Source organism: Salvelinus alpinus, chromosome 26 (genome assembly GCF_045679555.1).
Source record: "Salvelinus alpinus chromosome 26, SLU_Salpinus.1, whole genome shotgun sequence".
Lineage (NCBI taxonomy): Eukaryota > Metazoa > Chordata > Actinopteri > Salmoniformes > Salmonidae > Salvelinus > Salvelinus alpinus.
In genome coordinates, this window is record NC_092111.1 from 6,113,110 (window position 1) to 6,125,181 (window position 12,072).

At 40.9% G+C, this 12,072-nt stretch overlaps 1 protein-coding gene across 2 annotated transcripts in view; it reads left to right on the forward strand.

Moving 5' to 3' along the window:
• The window catches only part of LOC139554511 (choline transporter-like protein 4), a 39,149-nt gene that overhangs the window by 15,692 nt on the left and 11,385 nt on the right, over window positions 1-12,072 (forward strand). For both annotated transcript variants that reach the window (XM_071367355.1, XM_071367356.1), the window contains 4 exons: window positions 8,002-8,075; window positions 9,656-9,734; window positions 10,049-10,148; window positions 11,697-11,828. In XM_071367355.1, the coding sequence (XP_071223456.1) occupies window positions 8,002-8,075; window positions 9,656-9,734; window positions 10,049-10,148; window positions 11,697-11,828 (385 nt within the window). The remainder of the gene's footprint in view (window positions 1-8,001; window positions 8,076-9,655; window positions 9,735-10,048; window positions 10,149-11,696; window positions 11,829-12,072) is intronic.

Here is a 12,072-nt window from a genome sequence, read left to right on the forward strand (position 1 = left end):
TTGCCAGTTGGTCAGCGCGTGCTCACAGTACACGTCCTGGTAATACGTCTGGCCCTACGGCCTTGTGAATGTTGACGTGTTTAAAGGTCTTAATCACATCGGCTACGGAAAGCGTGATCACAGTCATCCGGAACAGCTGGTGCTCTCATGCATGTTTCAGTGTTATTTGCCTCTAGCAAAAATAGACGAGCTAAAATTATAAGTATTTTAGCTCATCTGGTAGGCTTGTGTCACTGTGCAGCTCTCGGCTGTGCTTCTCTTTGTAGTCTGTAATGGTTTGCAAGCCCTGCCACATCCGATGAGCGTCAGAGCCGGTGTAGTACGATTCAATCTTGGTCCTGTATTGACACTTTGCCTGTTTGATGGTTCGTCGGAGGGCATAGCAGGATTTCTTATAAGCTTCTGGGTTAGAGTCCCGCTACTTGAAAGCGGCAGCTCTTGAATTTTTGCTCAGTGCAGATGTTGCCTGTAATTCATGGCTTCTGGTTGGGGTATGTACTTATGGTCACTGTGGGGACGACGTCATTGATGCACTTATTGATGAAGCCAATGACTGATGTGGTGTACTCTTCAATGCCATTGGAGGAATCCCAGAACATATTCCAGTCTGTGCTAGCAAAAGTCCTGTAGCTTAGCAGCTGCTTCATCTGACCACTTTTTGTTATTGATATAGTCACTGGTGCTTCCTTTACTTTTTGCTTGTAAGCAGGAATCAGGAGGATAGAATTATGGTCAGATTTTCCAAATGGAGGGTGAGGGAGAGCTTTGTATGCATCTCTGTGTGTGGAGTATAGGTGGTCCAGAGTTGTTTTTCCCCTCTGGTTGCACATTTAACATGCTGGCAGAAATTTGATAAAATGGATTTAAGTTTCCCTGCATTAAAGTCCCCGGCTACTAGGAGCACCGACTCTGGGTGAGCGTTTTTCTTGTTTGCCTATGGCGGAATACAGCTCATTCAATGCTGTCTTAGTGCCACCCTCTGAATGTGGTAGTATGTGAACAGTTACGAAAAATAGGTAGGTAGATAGTGTGGTCTACAGTTTATCATGAGATACTCTACATCAGACGAGCAATAGCTCGAGACTTCCTTAGATATCGTGTACCGGCTGTTATTTACAAAAATACATAGTCCGCCGCCCTGTCATACCAGAGGCTGCTGTTCTATCCTGCCGGTACAGTGTATAACCAGCCAGCTGTATGTTGATAATGCCGTCATTCAGCCACAACTCCGTGAAGCATAGGATATTAGTTTTGAATGTCCCGTTGGTAGTTTAATCTTCTGCGTAGTTCATCGATTTATTCTCCAAAGATTGCACGTTTGCTAGCAGTATGGAAGGAAGTGGGAGTTTATTCGATCGCCTTCGAATTCTCAGAAAGCAGCCCACCGTCTGGCCCCTTTTTCTCCGACTTCTCTTCACGCAAATCACAGGGATCTGGGCCTGTTCCCGAGAAAGCAGTATATCGTTCGCGTTGGGGTGGTCAGACTCGTTAAAGGAAAAAAAGGATTCTGCCAGTCGGTGGTGAGTAATCGCAGTCCTGATGTCCAGAAGTTATTTTCGGTCATAAGAGACGGTAGCAGCAGCATTATGTACAAAATAATAAATAAAAAAATGTACAAACAAAGCAAATAAACAAACAAAAAACACAGTCGTTTGGGGACACGTATAACGTCTGCCTTCTTCTCCGGCGCCATTTTATTATTTATAAACAAAAGTGAAATAAACAATAGAAATAACATTAACTTCTCTGCGCTACGGATCCCTTTAGCGGGATCATTTTCCTAAACAACCGCTGAATTGCAGGGCGCAAAATATTACTAAAAATATTTATAATCATGCAATCACAAGTGAAATATACCAAACACAGCTTAGCTTGTTGTTAATCCACCTATCGTGTCAGATTTTGAAAATATGCTTTACAGCGAAAGAAATCCAAGCTTTTGTGAGTGTATCAATCAATGCTAGAACAGTTAGCCCCAAATTAGCATGGTCACGAAAGTCAGAAAAGCAATAAAATTAATCGCTTACCTTTGATAATCTTCGGATGTTTGCACTCACGAGACTCCCAGTTACACAATAAATGTTATTTTTGTTCGATAAATATTACTTTTATAAAAAACCAAAGCCTCGTTCCGTTCGACGAAAATTCCAAAAAGTATCCGTAATGTTCGTAGAAACATGTCAAATGTTTTTTTATAATCAATCCTCAGGTTGTTTTTAACAAACATAATCGATAATATTTCACCCGGACCGTAACCTATTCAATAAAAGAGAGAAAGAAAATGGAGAGCTACCCCTCTCGCGCGCAGGAACTAATCAAAGGACACCTGACTACTTTTGAAAAATCTCGCTCATTTTTCAAAATAAAAGCCTGAAACTATGTCTAAAGCCTGGTCACAGCCTGAGGAAGCCATTGGAAAAGGAATCTGGTTGATACCCCTTTAAATGGAAGAAAGACGGGCAAGGAAACACAGATAAATAGAAAAAATCACTTCCGGGTTAGATTTCCTCAGGTTTTCGCCTGCAGAATCAGTTTTGTTATACTCACAGACAATATTTTGCCAGTTTTGGAAACTTTGGAGTGTTTTCTATCCTAATCTGTAAATTATATGCATATTCTACGATCTGGACCTGAGAAATAGTCCGTTTACCTTGGGAACGTTATTTAAAAAAATAATAATAATAATAATCTGACCCCTAACGTCAAGAGGTTATTAAACATTACACTCACAAAAGTTCCAAAACATTTCAAATGTCATTATGTGCAAATAGTTAAAAGTACAAAAGGGAAAATAAATAAACAAAAATCTGGGTTGTATTTACAATGGTGTTTGTTCTTCATTGGTTGCCCTTTTCTTGTGGCAACAGGTCACAAATATTGTTGCTGTGATTGCACACTGTGGTATTTAACCCAATAGATATGGGAATTGGATTTGTTTTCAAATTCTTTGTGGGTCTGTGTAATCTGATGGAAATATGTGACTCTATGGTCATACATTTGGCAGGCGGTCAGGAAGTGCAGCTCAGTTTCCACCTAATTTTGTGGGCAAAGCCTGTCTTCTCTTGAGAGCCAGGTCTGCCTTCGGCTGCCATTCTCAATAGCAAGGCTATGCTCACTGAGTCTATACATAGTCAAAGATTTCCTTAATTTTGGGTCAGTCACAGTGGTCAGGTATTCTGCCACTGTGCAGGGCCAAATATTCTTCTAGTTTGCTCTGTTTTTTTTGTAAAATCTTTCCAATGTGTCAAGTAATTATCTTTTTTTTTCATGAGCAAATAAAATGTTATTTGTCACATACACATGGTTAGCAGATGTTAATGCGAGCGTAGCGAAATGCTTGTGCTTCTAGTTCTGACAATGCAGTAATAACCAACGAGTAGTCTAACCTAACAATTTCACAACAGCTACCTTATACACACAAGTGTAAAGGGATGATTTCGTTGGGTCTAATTGTGTTGCTGTCCTGGGGCTCTGTGGGGTGTTTGTGAACAAAGCCCCAGGACCAGCTTGCTCATGGGTTCTTCGCCAGATTAATTTCTCATTAGGTGATGGCTTTGTTATGGAATGTTTGGAAATCGCTTCCTTTTAGCTGGTTGTAGAATTTAACGGCGCTTTTCTGGATTTTGATCGTTAGCGGGTGACCGGCCTAATTCTTCTCTGAATGCATTATTTTTTGTTTTATGTTGTACACAGAGGATATTTTTGCAGAATTCTGCATGCAGTCTCAATTTGGTGTTTGTCCCATTTTGTGAATTCTTGGTTGGTGATAGGACCCCAGACCTCACAACAATAATGGGCAATGGTTTCTATAACTTGAATTTAATTTAAGTATTTTTAGCAAGATTGGTATATTGAATTTTATGTTCCTTTTGATGACATAGAAGGCACCTCTTGCCTTGTCTCTCAGATTGTTCACAGCTTTGTGGAAGTTCCCTGTGGCGCTGATGTTTAGGCTGAGCGACGTATCGTTTTTGTGTGCTCTAGGGCAACGGTGTCAAGATGGAATTTGTATTCATGGTCCTGGCAACTGGACCTTTTTTGGAACACCATTATTTTTTATCTTACTGAGATTTACTGTCAGGGCCCAGGTCTGACAGAATCTGTGCAGAAGATCTAGGTGCTTCTGTAGGCCCTCCTTGGTTGGGGACAGAAGCACCAGAGAATCTGATGTCTACTGTTTGCTGATGATATCTAGTAAGGTGAGGCCGGGTGCTGCACTGTTCTTGTGCTCTCGCCAATTCGTTTATATATATATATATATATATATATATATATATATATATATATATATATATGCTGAAGAGGGTGGGGCTTAAGCTGCATCCCTGTCTCACCCCCCGGCGATGTGGAAAGAAATGTGTGTGTTTGCCAATTTTAACCTCACACTTGTTGCTTGTGTACATTACTTTTATAATGTTGTATGTTTTTCACCCAACACCACTTTCCATCAATTTGTATAGCAGACCCTTATGACAAATTGAAATCAACAAAGCATGAGACTTTGCCTTTGTATTGGTTTGTTTGTTTGTCAATTAGGGTGTGCAGGGTGAATACGTGGTCTGTTGAACAGGAATTTGGTAAAAAGCCAATTTGACATTTGCTCAGTACATTGTTTTCGCTGAGGAACTGTATGAGTCTGCTGTTAATGATAATGCAGAGGATTTTCCCAGGGTTACTGTTGACGCATATCCCACGGTAGTTATTGGGGTCAAATTTGTCTCCACTTTTGTGGATTGGGATGATCAGTCCTTGGTTCCAAATATTGGGGGAGATGCCAGAGCTGAGGATGATGTTAAAGAGTTTAAATATAGCCAATTGGAATTTGTAGTCTGTATATTTTATCATTTCATTTAGGATGCCATCAACCCCACAGGCCTTTTTGGATTGGAGGGTTTGTATTTTGTCCTATAGTTCATTCAATGTCATTGGAGAATCCAGTGGGTTCTGGTAGTCTTTAATAGTTGATCCTAAGATTTGTATTTGATCATGTATATGTTTTTGCTGTTTGTTCTTTGTTAAAGAGACAAAATGATCGGAGAAGTGGTTTATCCATACATCTCAGTTTTGGATAGATAACCTTCACCTCCCTTATCTCACCTCACTTGCTCACATTGTATATAGACTTATTTTTACATTTACATTTACATTTAAGTCATTTAGCAGACGCTCTTATCCAGAGCGACTTACAAATTGGTGCATTCACCTTATGATATCCAGTGGAACAACCACTTTACAATAGTGCATCTAACTCTTTTAAGGGGGGGGGTTAGAAGGATTACTTTATCCTATCCTAGGTATTCCTTAAAGAGGTGGGGTTTCAGTAAAAAAAAAAAAAAAAAGTAATATTTTTCACTGTATTATTGACTGTATGTTTGTTTTACTCCATGTGTAACTATGTGTTGTTGTATGTGTCGAACTGCTTTGCTTTATCTTGGCCAGGTCGCAATTGTAAATGAGAACGTGTTCTCAATTTGCCTACCTGGTTAAATAAAGGTGAAATAAATAAATAAATAAAAACTCTTCGTGTTTGTTTAGAGTTTTCCATTTTTCCCAGAAGTGGTTCAATTCTATGTATTCTTCAATTACATTGAGCTGATTTCTGACGTGCTGTTCCTTCTTTTTCCGTAGTGCATTTGTGTATTGTTTTAGTGATTCACCATAGTGAAGGCGTAGGCTCAGGTTTTCTTGGTCTGTATGTTTTTGGTTGGATAGGTTTCTCAATTTCTTTCTTAGGTATTTATATTCTTCATCAAACCATTTGTTATTATGTTCATTTTCTTAGGTTGTCTACTTTACATTTTTAGATTTGATAGAGAAGCTGAGAGGTCAAAACCTGTTTAGGTTTTCTACTGCCAAATGTATACCTTCACTATTACAGTGAAACATTTTCCTAGGAAATTGTCTAGAAGGGATTGAATTTGTTGTTGCCTAATAGTTTATTGGTAGATTTCCACACTACTTTCCATCCATCTATAGCATTTCTTAATATGATTAATTTCCATTTGCTTTGTTGCCTCATGATTCAGCATAGCTTTGTTCAAGGAGTGTGATTTTTCTGTGATCTGAGACTCTGGGTTGAGGTCAGTGATAAAGTAGTCTACGGTACTACTGCGAAGAGATGAGCTATAGGTGTACCTACCATAGAAGTCCCCTACCATTGACTATGTAGATACCCAGCGTCCGACAGAGCTGCAGGAGTTGTGACCCGTTTTTGCTGTTTATGTTGTCGTAGTTGTGTCTCGGGAGGTATATGGGGGAGGGAATGCTGTCACCTCCAGGTAGGTCTTTGTCCCCCTGTGTGATAAGGGTGTCAGGTTCTTGTCCAGTTCTGGCATTTAGGTCGCCACAGACTAGTACATGTCCCTGGGCCTGGAAATGGTTGATCTCCCCCTCTAGGATAGAGAAGCTGTCATCGTTAAAGTATGGGGATTCTATTAGGGGGATATAGGTAGCACACGAGGACATTTTTCTCTGTTGAGATCATTTCTAGCCAGATGTAAAATGTTCCTGTTTTGACTATTTTAATTTGAGTGTGTTAGGTCTGCTCTATACAAAATGACCATACCCCATGAGTCTCTTCCCTGTTTCACACCTGGTAGTTTGGTGGATAGGATGCTGTGGTCTGGGTGTAGGTCCTCTTGGCGTCGGCTCTCGGTACAGGTTCTTCGGGAGGGAGTCTTGCAGGTCTGGGAGGGTGTCTCGCTGGTCTGGACAGGGTGTCCGTTGCTCCTGTGTGTGGTGCTGGGGCTACGATTTGAGGGTGATGTCCTTCAGGGTACTGGAAAAAGTTGGGATTGCTGCCTTGTAGAGGTGGACCTGGTTGTAAAGGCTGGGGTGGAGTGGTGGGCCAGGTAGACATTAGCTTCAGGCAAAATGCTTGCATTCACTCGCTGTATGGTGGCAGGGTGAACGTTTTTTCATGGTAGCAGGGTGGAGATCACCACTTGTGTGTTGGGGAAAGTGGAAGAAGCTTTTTCAACCCTGGTCTGTCCTCTGACAACAGCTCCAGGGCATGCCTAGTGTTTGGGCACCAGAGTTTAGCCACTTTGTGTTTGGGGAAAAAGTTTATCCTCTTGAATGTATTTGCCATTTGAGTCAATGAGGAACACAATCTCTAGCTTTGTGTTCTTAGTGGATGTGTGGGGGTTGTCAAGAGGGCTATCAGGGGGGCTGTTAGGAGGGGGTGGGGTGTCCGTTGGGTTGGTGGGTCCCGTGTTGTCTGTCCCGTTGTGGTCTGTGTCTGAGGTGGGCTGTTCTGCTGGCTTCTCTGGGGGAGTGTCCTGGGCTGTGAAACTGCCATTGTTGGGCTCAAGAGTTTTCACACATCTGACTTCACACTTCAGTGCTAATTGAAGTTGCAGCCAAGTCTATTCTGTCCTAGCAGCTTGGTAGCTTAGTATACTTATTTACTTAGTTTTATAAAACAAAATTACCTATAGATTATTGTCATTTTACTTTTTGGCTTCAGAAGTAGCTTCAGACTGAATATTACTCACTCTGTTTTGTGTTGGATGGTATTTCCAGGTTCCGCTGTGTTTCTTCTGCAGGTTCTGGTTTGTTAGAAGTTTTTTTTCTTGATAGTCCTTGGTAGTAATAGTCGATTCAGGTAATTTTGTCCAAATTCAAGGTTTTATGTATGGAATTTTTATTTGGATTGAAGGTTTTGATGTTGAGGTTAGTCCTTGCGGGAAAAAATGCAAGTTTATCTATATTTATCCAACTATAATTCTATCTTTTTGCAGAAGAACTCAGGAGCCCATGAGCTCACTACCTCTCTCTCTCTCTCAATAATTTTGTCTCTTGCTCTCTACAAGGCCTACAGAGCCTACCAAGCTACAAAGCCCTAACTACCACTATCTCTGTGTGCAAATTGCCCATTGTATGTCTCAAGTGCCTTTCGTGGGCACACTTTCTGTCACATATTTTTCAGCCTGGGGGCATTTATGCCACAGCAATGCTCAAAATCACTATGTGTGTCATTGTATTTCCATTCTCCCTCAGAGGTTGCACTGACATCATCTGCTGTGTTCTCTTCATTGTCGTCATCCTTGGCTACATGGCGGTGGGGATTTTGGGTAAGATGTGCATTCTACCCCCCTCCCATCTCTCTCAGCCCCTCTCACATTTTCTCTCACACACTCATCATACTCATTCTGTATGTGTTGCTGTATTTTGTTTTCTCTCTTTAGCTCAGCCTCTTTCGCTCTTTCTCTCTCTTTTTCTCTCACTATTAGATGACGTCTGATTCCTGGCGTTATCTCTCTCTGGCTGTCAATCTCTCTTTATGACTCTTACATCCCTTTTGAAACTCAGGTGTCCTCGCCATAATGCCTTATGTAAATGTAGTATTTGCAGGCAGAACGCACAGTCCGGCCATGCTGGCTAAACAAAACAACAGTGACGTAATCACCCTGGTCCCTTCCTCAATTCCAACAGTTCATCAAATCGCCACTCACAAGTGAGAACAGCACCTCCATTGTCGAGAGTGCACTGGAAACATAAGCTTGTCATTGGTTCTATGATTTTCTGACTTTTCCCTTCTTCAAAGTCTATACCCTCACCTTTCTCTATAATTATAAGGTATCTCTATGGCCTTGATATTCTCCTCCTTTTTGTCTTTCGGTCGAAAGGCCTCCCTCTCCTCTGACTCCCACCCAGAGTGGTTCCAAAGAGAAGTTCCAAAGCAGAAGCTCACCCTCACCCACAACATCCTGTCATCAAACACATTCCAGCAGGCACTCACTCTGCTTTTTCTTGAGTCAATAGAGCTGCCTGATAAGGAGGTCATATGAATATATTGCCAATGTCAATAGCTTAGTATCTGATTAATGGGAAAGGATATTGTACATTGATCAGATATACAGTAGGCCTTTTATTGAAAGGAGGGGAGTAGTGGTTTAGTATATAAAACCAAATTAAGTAGTTGATGTCAATGAGCTTTGTACTCTACCTTTCAAAAGTTTGGGGTCACTTATAAATGTCCTTGTTTTCCATGAAAATATACATGAAATGAGTTGCAAAATGGATATGAAATATATGTTGACAAGGTTATAAATAATTATTTTTAATTTAAATAATAATTGTGTCCTTCAAACTTTGCTTTTGTCAAAGAATCTTTCATTTTCAGCAATTACAGCCTTGCAGACCTTTGGCATTCTAGTTGTTTGTTGAGGTAATCTGAAGAGATTTCACCCAGTGCTTCCTGAAGCATCTCCCACAAGTTGGATTGGCTTGATGGGCACTTCTTTACGTACCATACAGTCAAGCTGCTTCCACAACAGCTCAAAAGGGTTGAGATCCGGTGACTGTGCTGGCCACTCCATTATAGACAGAATACCAGCTGACTGCTTCTTACCTAAATAGTTATTGCATAGTTTGGAGTTGTGCTTTGGGTCGTTGTTCTGTTTTAGTAGGAAATTGGCTCCAATTTTCCTCTGTGCTAACATAATTGCCAAAGGATTTTCTAATGATCAATTAGTTTAATGGACAAAAAAAATAGCTTTTCTTTCAAAGAAGGCAATTTCTATGTGACCCCAAACTTTTGAATGGTAGTGTATGTTAATTTGCTCTTGTATTATTTGACTGTGGTAAATGTATTGGGGTCCCCACCTCCCTGTTTAGATATTGATGTGTTTTGTCTTTATATTTCCACCAGCCTGGCTTTATGGTGATCCCCGACATGTCCTCTACCCACGGAACTCTACCGGAATGTTCTGTGGCATCGGGCTCAATAAGTAAGGACCTCTCTGGGGTCCGTGATGTGTTTGAACTTGAAATCCTTTATGACCCAAGTATAATTTTATTCAGAAGTTTAGAAGACTTGAGGCTATGTAATGTGAATTTACTAATCATGCATTTTTGCCATAAATGCAACAGATAAAAGTGGAAAATCTGGCCAATCCAGTCAGACATGTCATCTGGGTTAATAATTCAATCTTGGCATGCCTCACTATACAGTATATTGAACTGTCATATTATATATTTCATTCACAATGCATAGTTAGGATTCTGTGAGTACAATACAAACTGTTACATTTTCCTTTCCCAGAGCTCAACCCAGTGTGTTCTACTTTGACATACTGAAATGTGTCACATCAATCAACATCATGGCCGCCACCCTTAATGGGTTACAGTGCCCCACCACACAGGTACAGTAACATCACACCATAATGTTCTAGTTTCTAAGGCTAATGTCAGGAGTAATAAGGAACTCTGTGCACATCTACAATGTCCCATTGTGTGCGAGTTTGTGTGTTCCTGGGTCAAATTGTATTTTATATGTAATGTCTTCACCAACCCGTTCATACAAGTTCTCTTCTATTTAATTTTTATTTGTGTGAGGCCTTTTTCTTATGGTCTCTACATCCCAAAATGTCATGTGTATCTGCATATCGTTGCTACAATAATGATCCCCGTTACACATTCTGTATACTTCTGGCCCTTCTTTGGACACTGTGTTAACAACCCTACAGACGAGCTTCATTGCCATACAACTCTCCTTCCGTGGCCTCCAATTGCTCTTAAATACAAGTAAAACTAAATGCATGCTCTCCAACCGATCGCTGCCTGCACCTGCCCGCCCGTCCAACATCACTACTCTGGATGGTTCTGACTTAGAATATGTGGACAACTACACTACCTAGGTGTCTGGTTAGACTGTAAACTCTCTTTCCAGACTCGCATCAAACATCTCCAATCCAAAATTAAATCTAGAATTGGCTTCCTATTTCGCAACAAAGCATCCTTCACTCATGCTGCCAAACATACCCTTGTAAAACTGACCATCCTACCGATCCTTGACTTCATTGATGTCATTTACAAAATAGCCTCCAATACCCTACTCAATAAATTGGATGCAGTCTATCACAGTGCCATCCGTTTTGTCCCCAAAGCCCCATATACTACCCACCACTGTGACCTGTACGCTCTCGTTGGCTAGCCCTCGCTTCATACTCGTCGACAAACCCACTGGCTCCAGGTCATCTACAAGACCCTGCTAGGTAAAGTCCCTCCTTATCTCAGCTCGCTGGTCACCATAGCAGCACTCACCCGTAGCACGCGCTCCAGCAGGTATATCTCACTGGTCACCCCCAAAACCAATTCTTCCTTTGGCTGCCTCTCCTTCCAGTTCTCTGCTGCCAATGACTGGATTGAACTACAAAAATCTCTGAAACTGGAAACACTTATCTCCCTCACTAGCTTTAAGCACCAGCTGTCAGAGCAGCTCACAGATTACTGCACCTGTACATAGCCCATCTATAAATTAGCCCAAACAACTACCTCTCCCCCTACTGTATTTATTTATTTTGCTCCTTTGCACCCCATTATTTCTATCTCTACTTTGCACATTCTTCCACTGCAAATCTACCATTCCAGTGTTTTACTTGCTATATTGTATTTACTTCGCCACCATGGCCTTTTTTTGCCTTTACCTCCCTTCTCACCTCATTTGCTCACATTGTATATATACTTATTTTTCTACTGTATTATTGACTGTATGTCTGTTTACTCCATGTGTAACTCTGTGTTGTTGTATGTGTCGAACTGCTTTGCTTTATCTTGGCCAGGTCACAATTGTAAATGAGAACTTGTTCTCAACCTGCCTACCTGGTTAAATAAAGGTTAAATAAAAACATCTGGGACAGGCATCAGGTTTCAGTCACAATGTGAATACCTCTTAATTCCTCACCCTGCAGGTGTGTGTGGAAAAGTGCCCAGATGTGTTCTGGGCTCTCAATCCTATTGCCTACTTACCGAATGCCAAGCCACAAGACTACTTCAACCAATCACTCTGCGTGTCATCCTTTGATCTAGCAAGAACTACACTGGTAAGTCCCATCCATTTGCTTGGAGCTAACTCTGCTAATTACACTGCTGGGTGATTTTAAAAAGTCATAGTCAATTGATTAATAATACTCTTAGCAAAAAAAAATCTTGAATTTACAATATGTAGAATCTATGAGATTAGAAAGATTCAGAACTTTTCTGAAACAGCACAGTTGAAAAATATAAATAAAAAATATAAGTCAAGTTTGGACACACCTACTCATTCAAGGGTTTTTCTTTATTTTG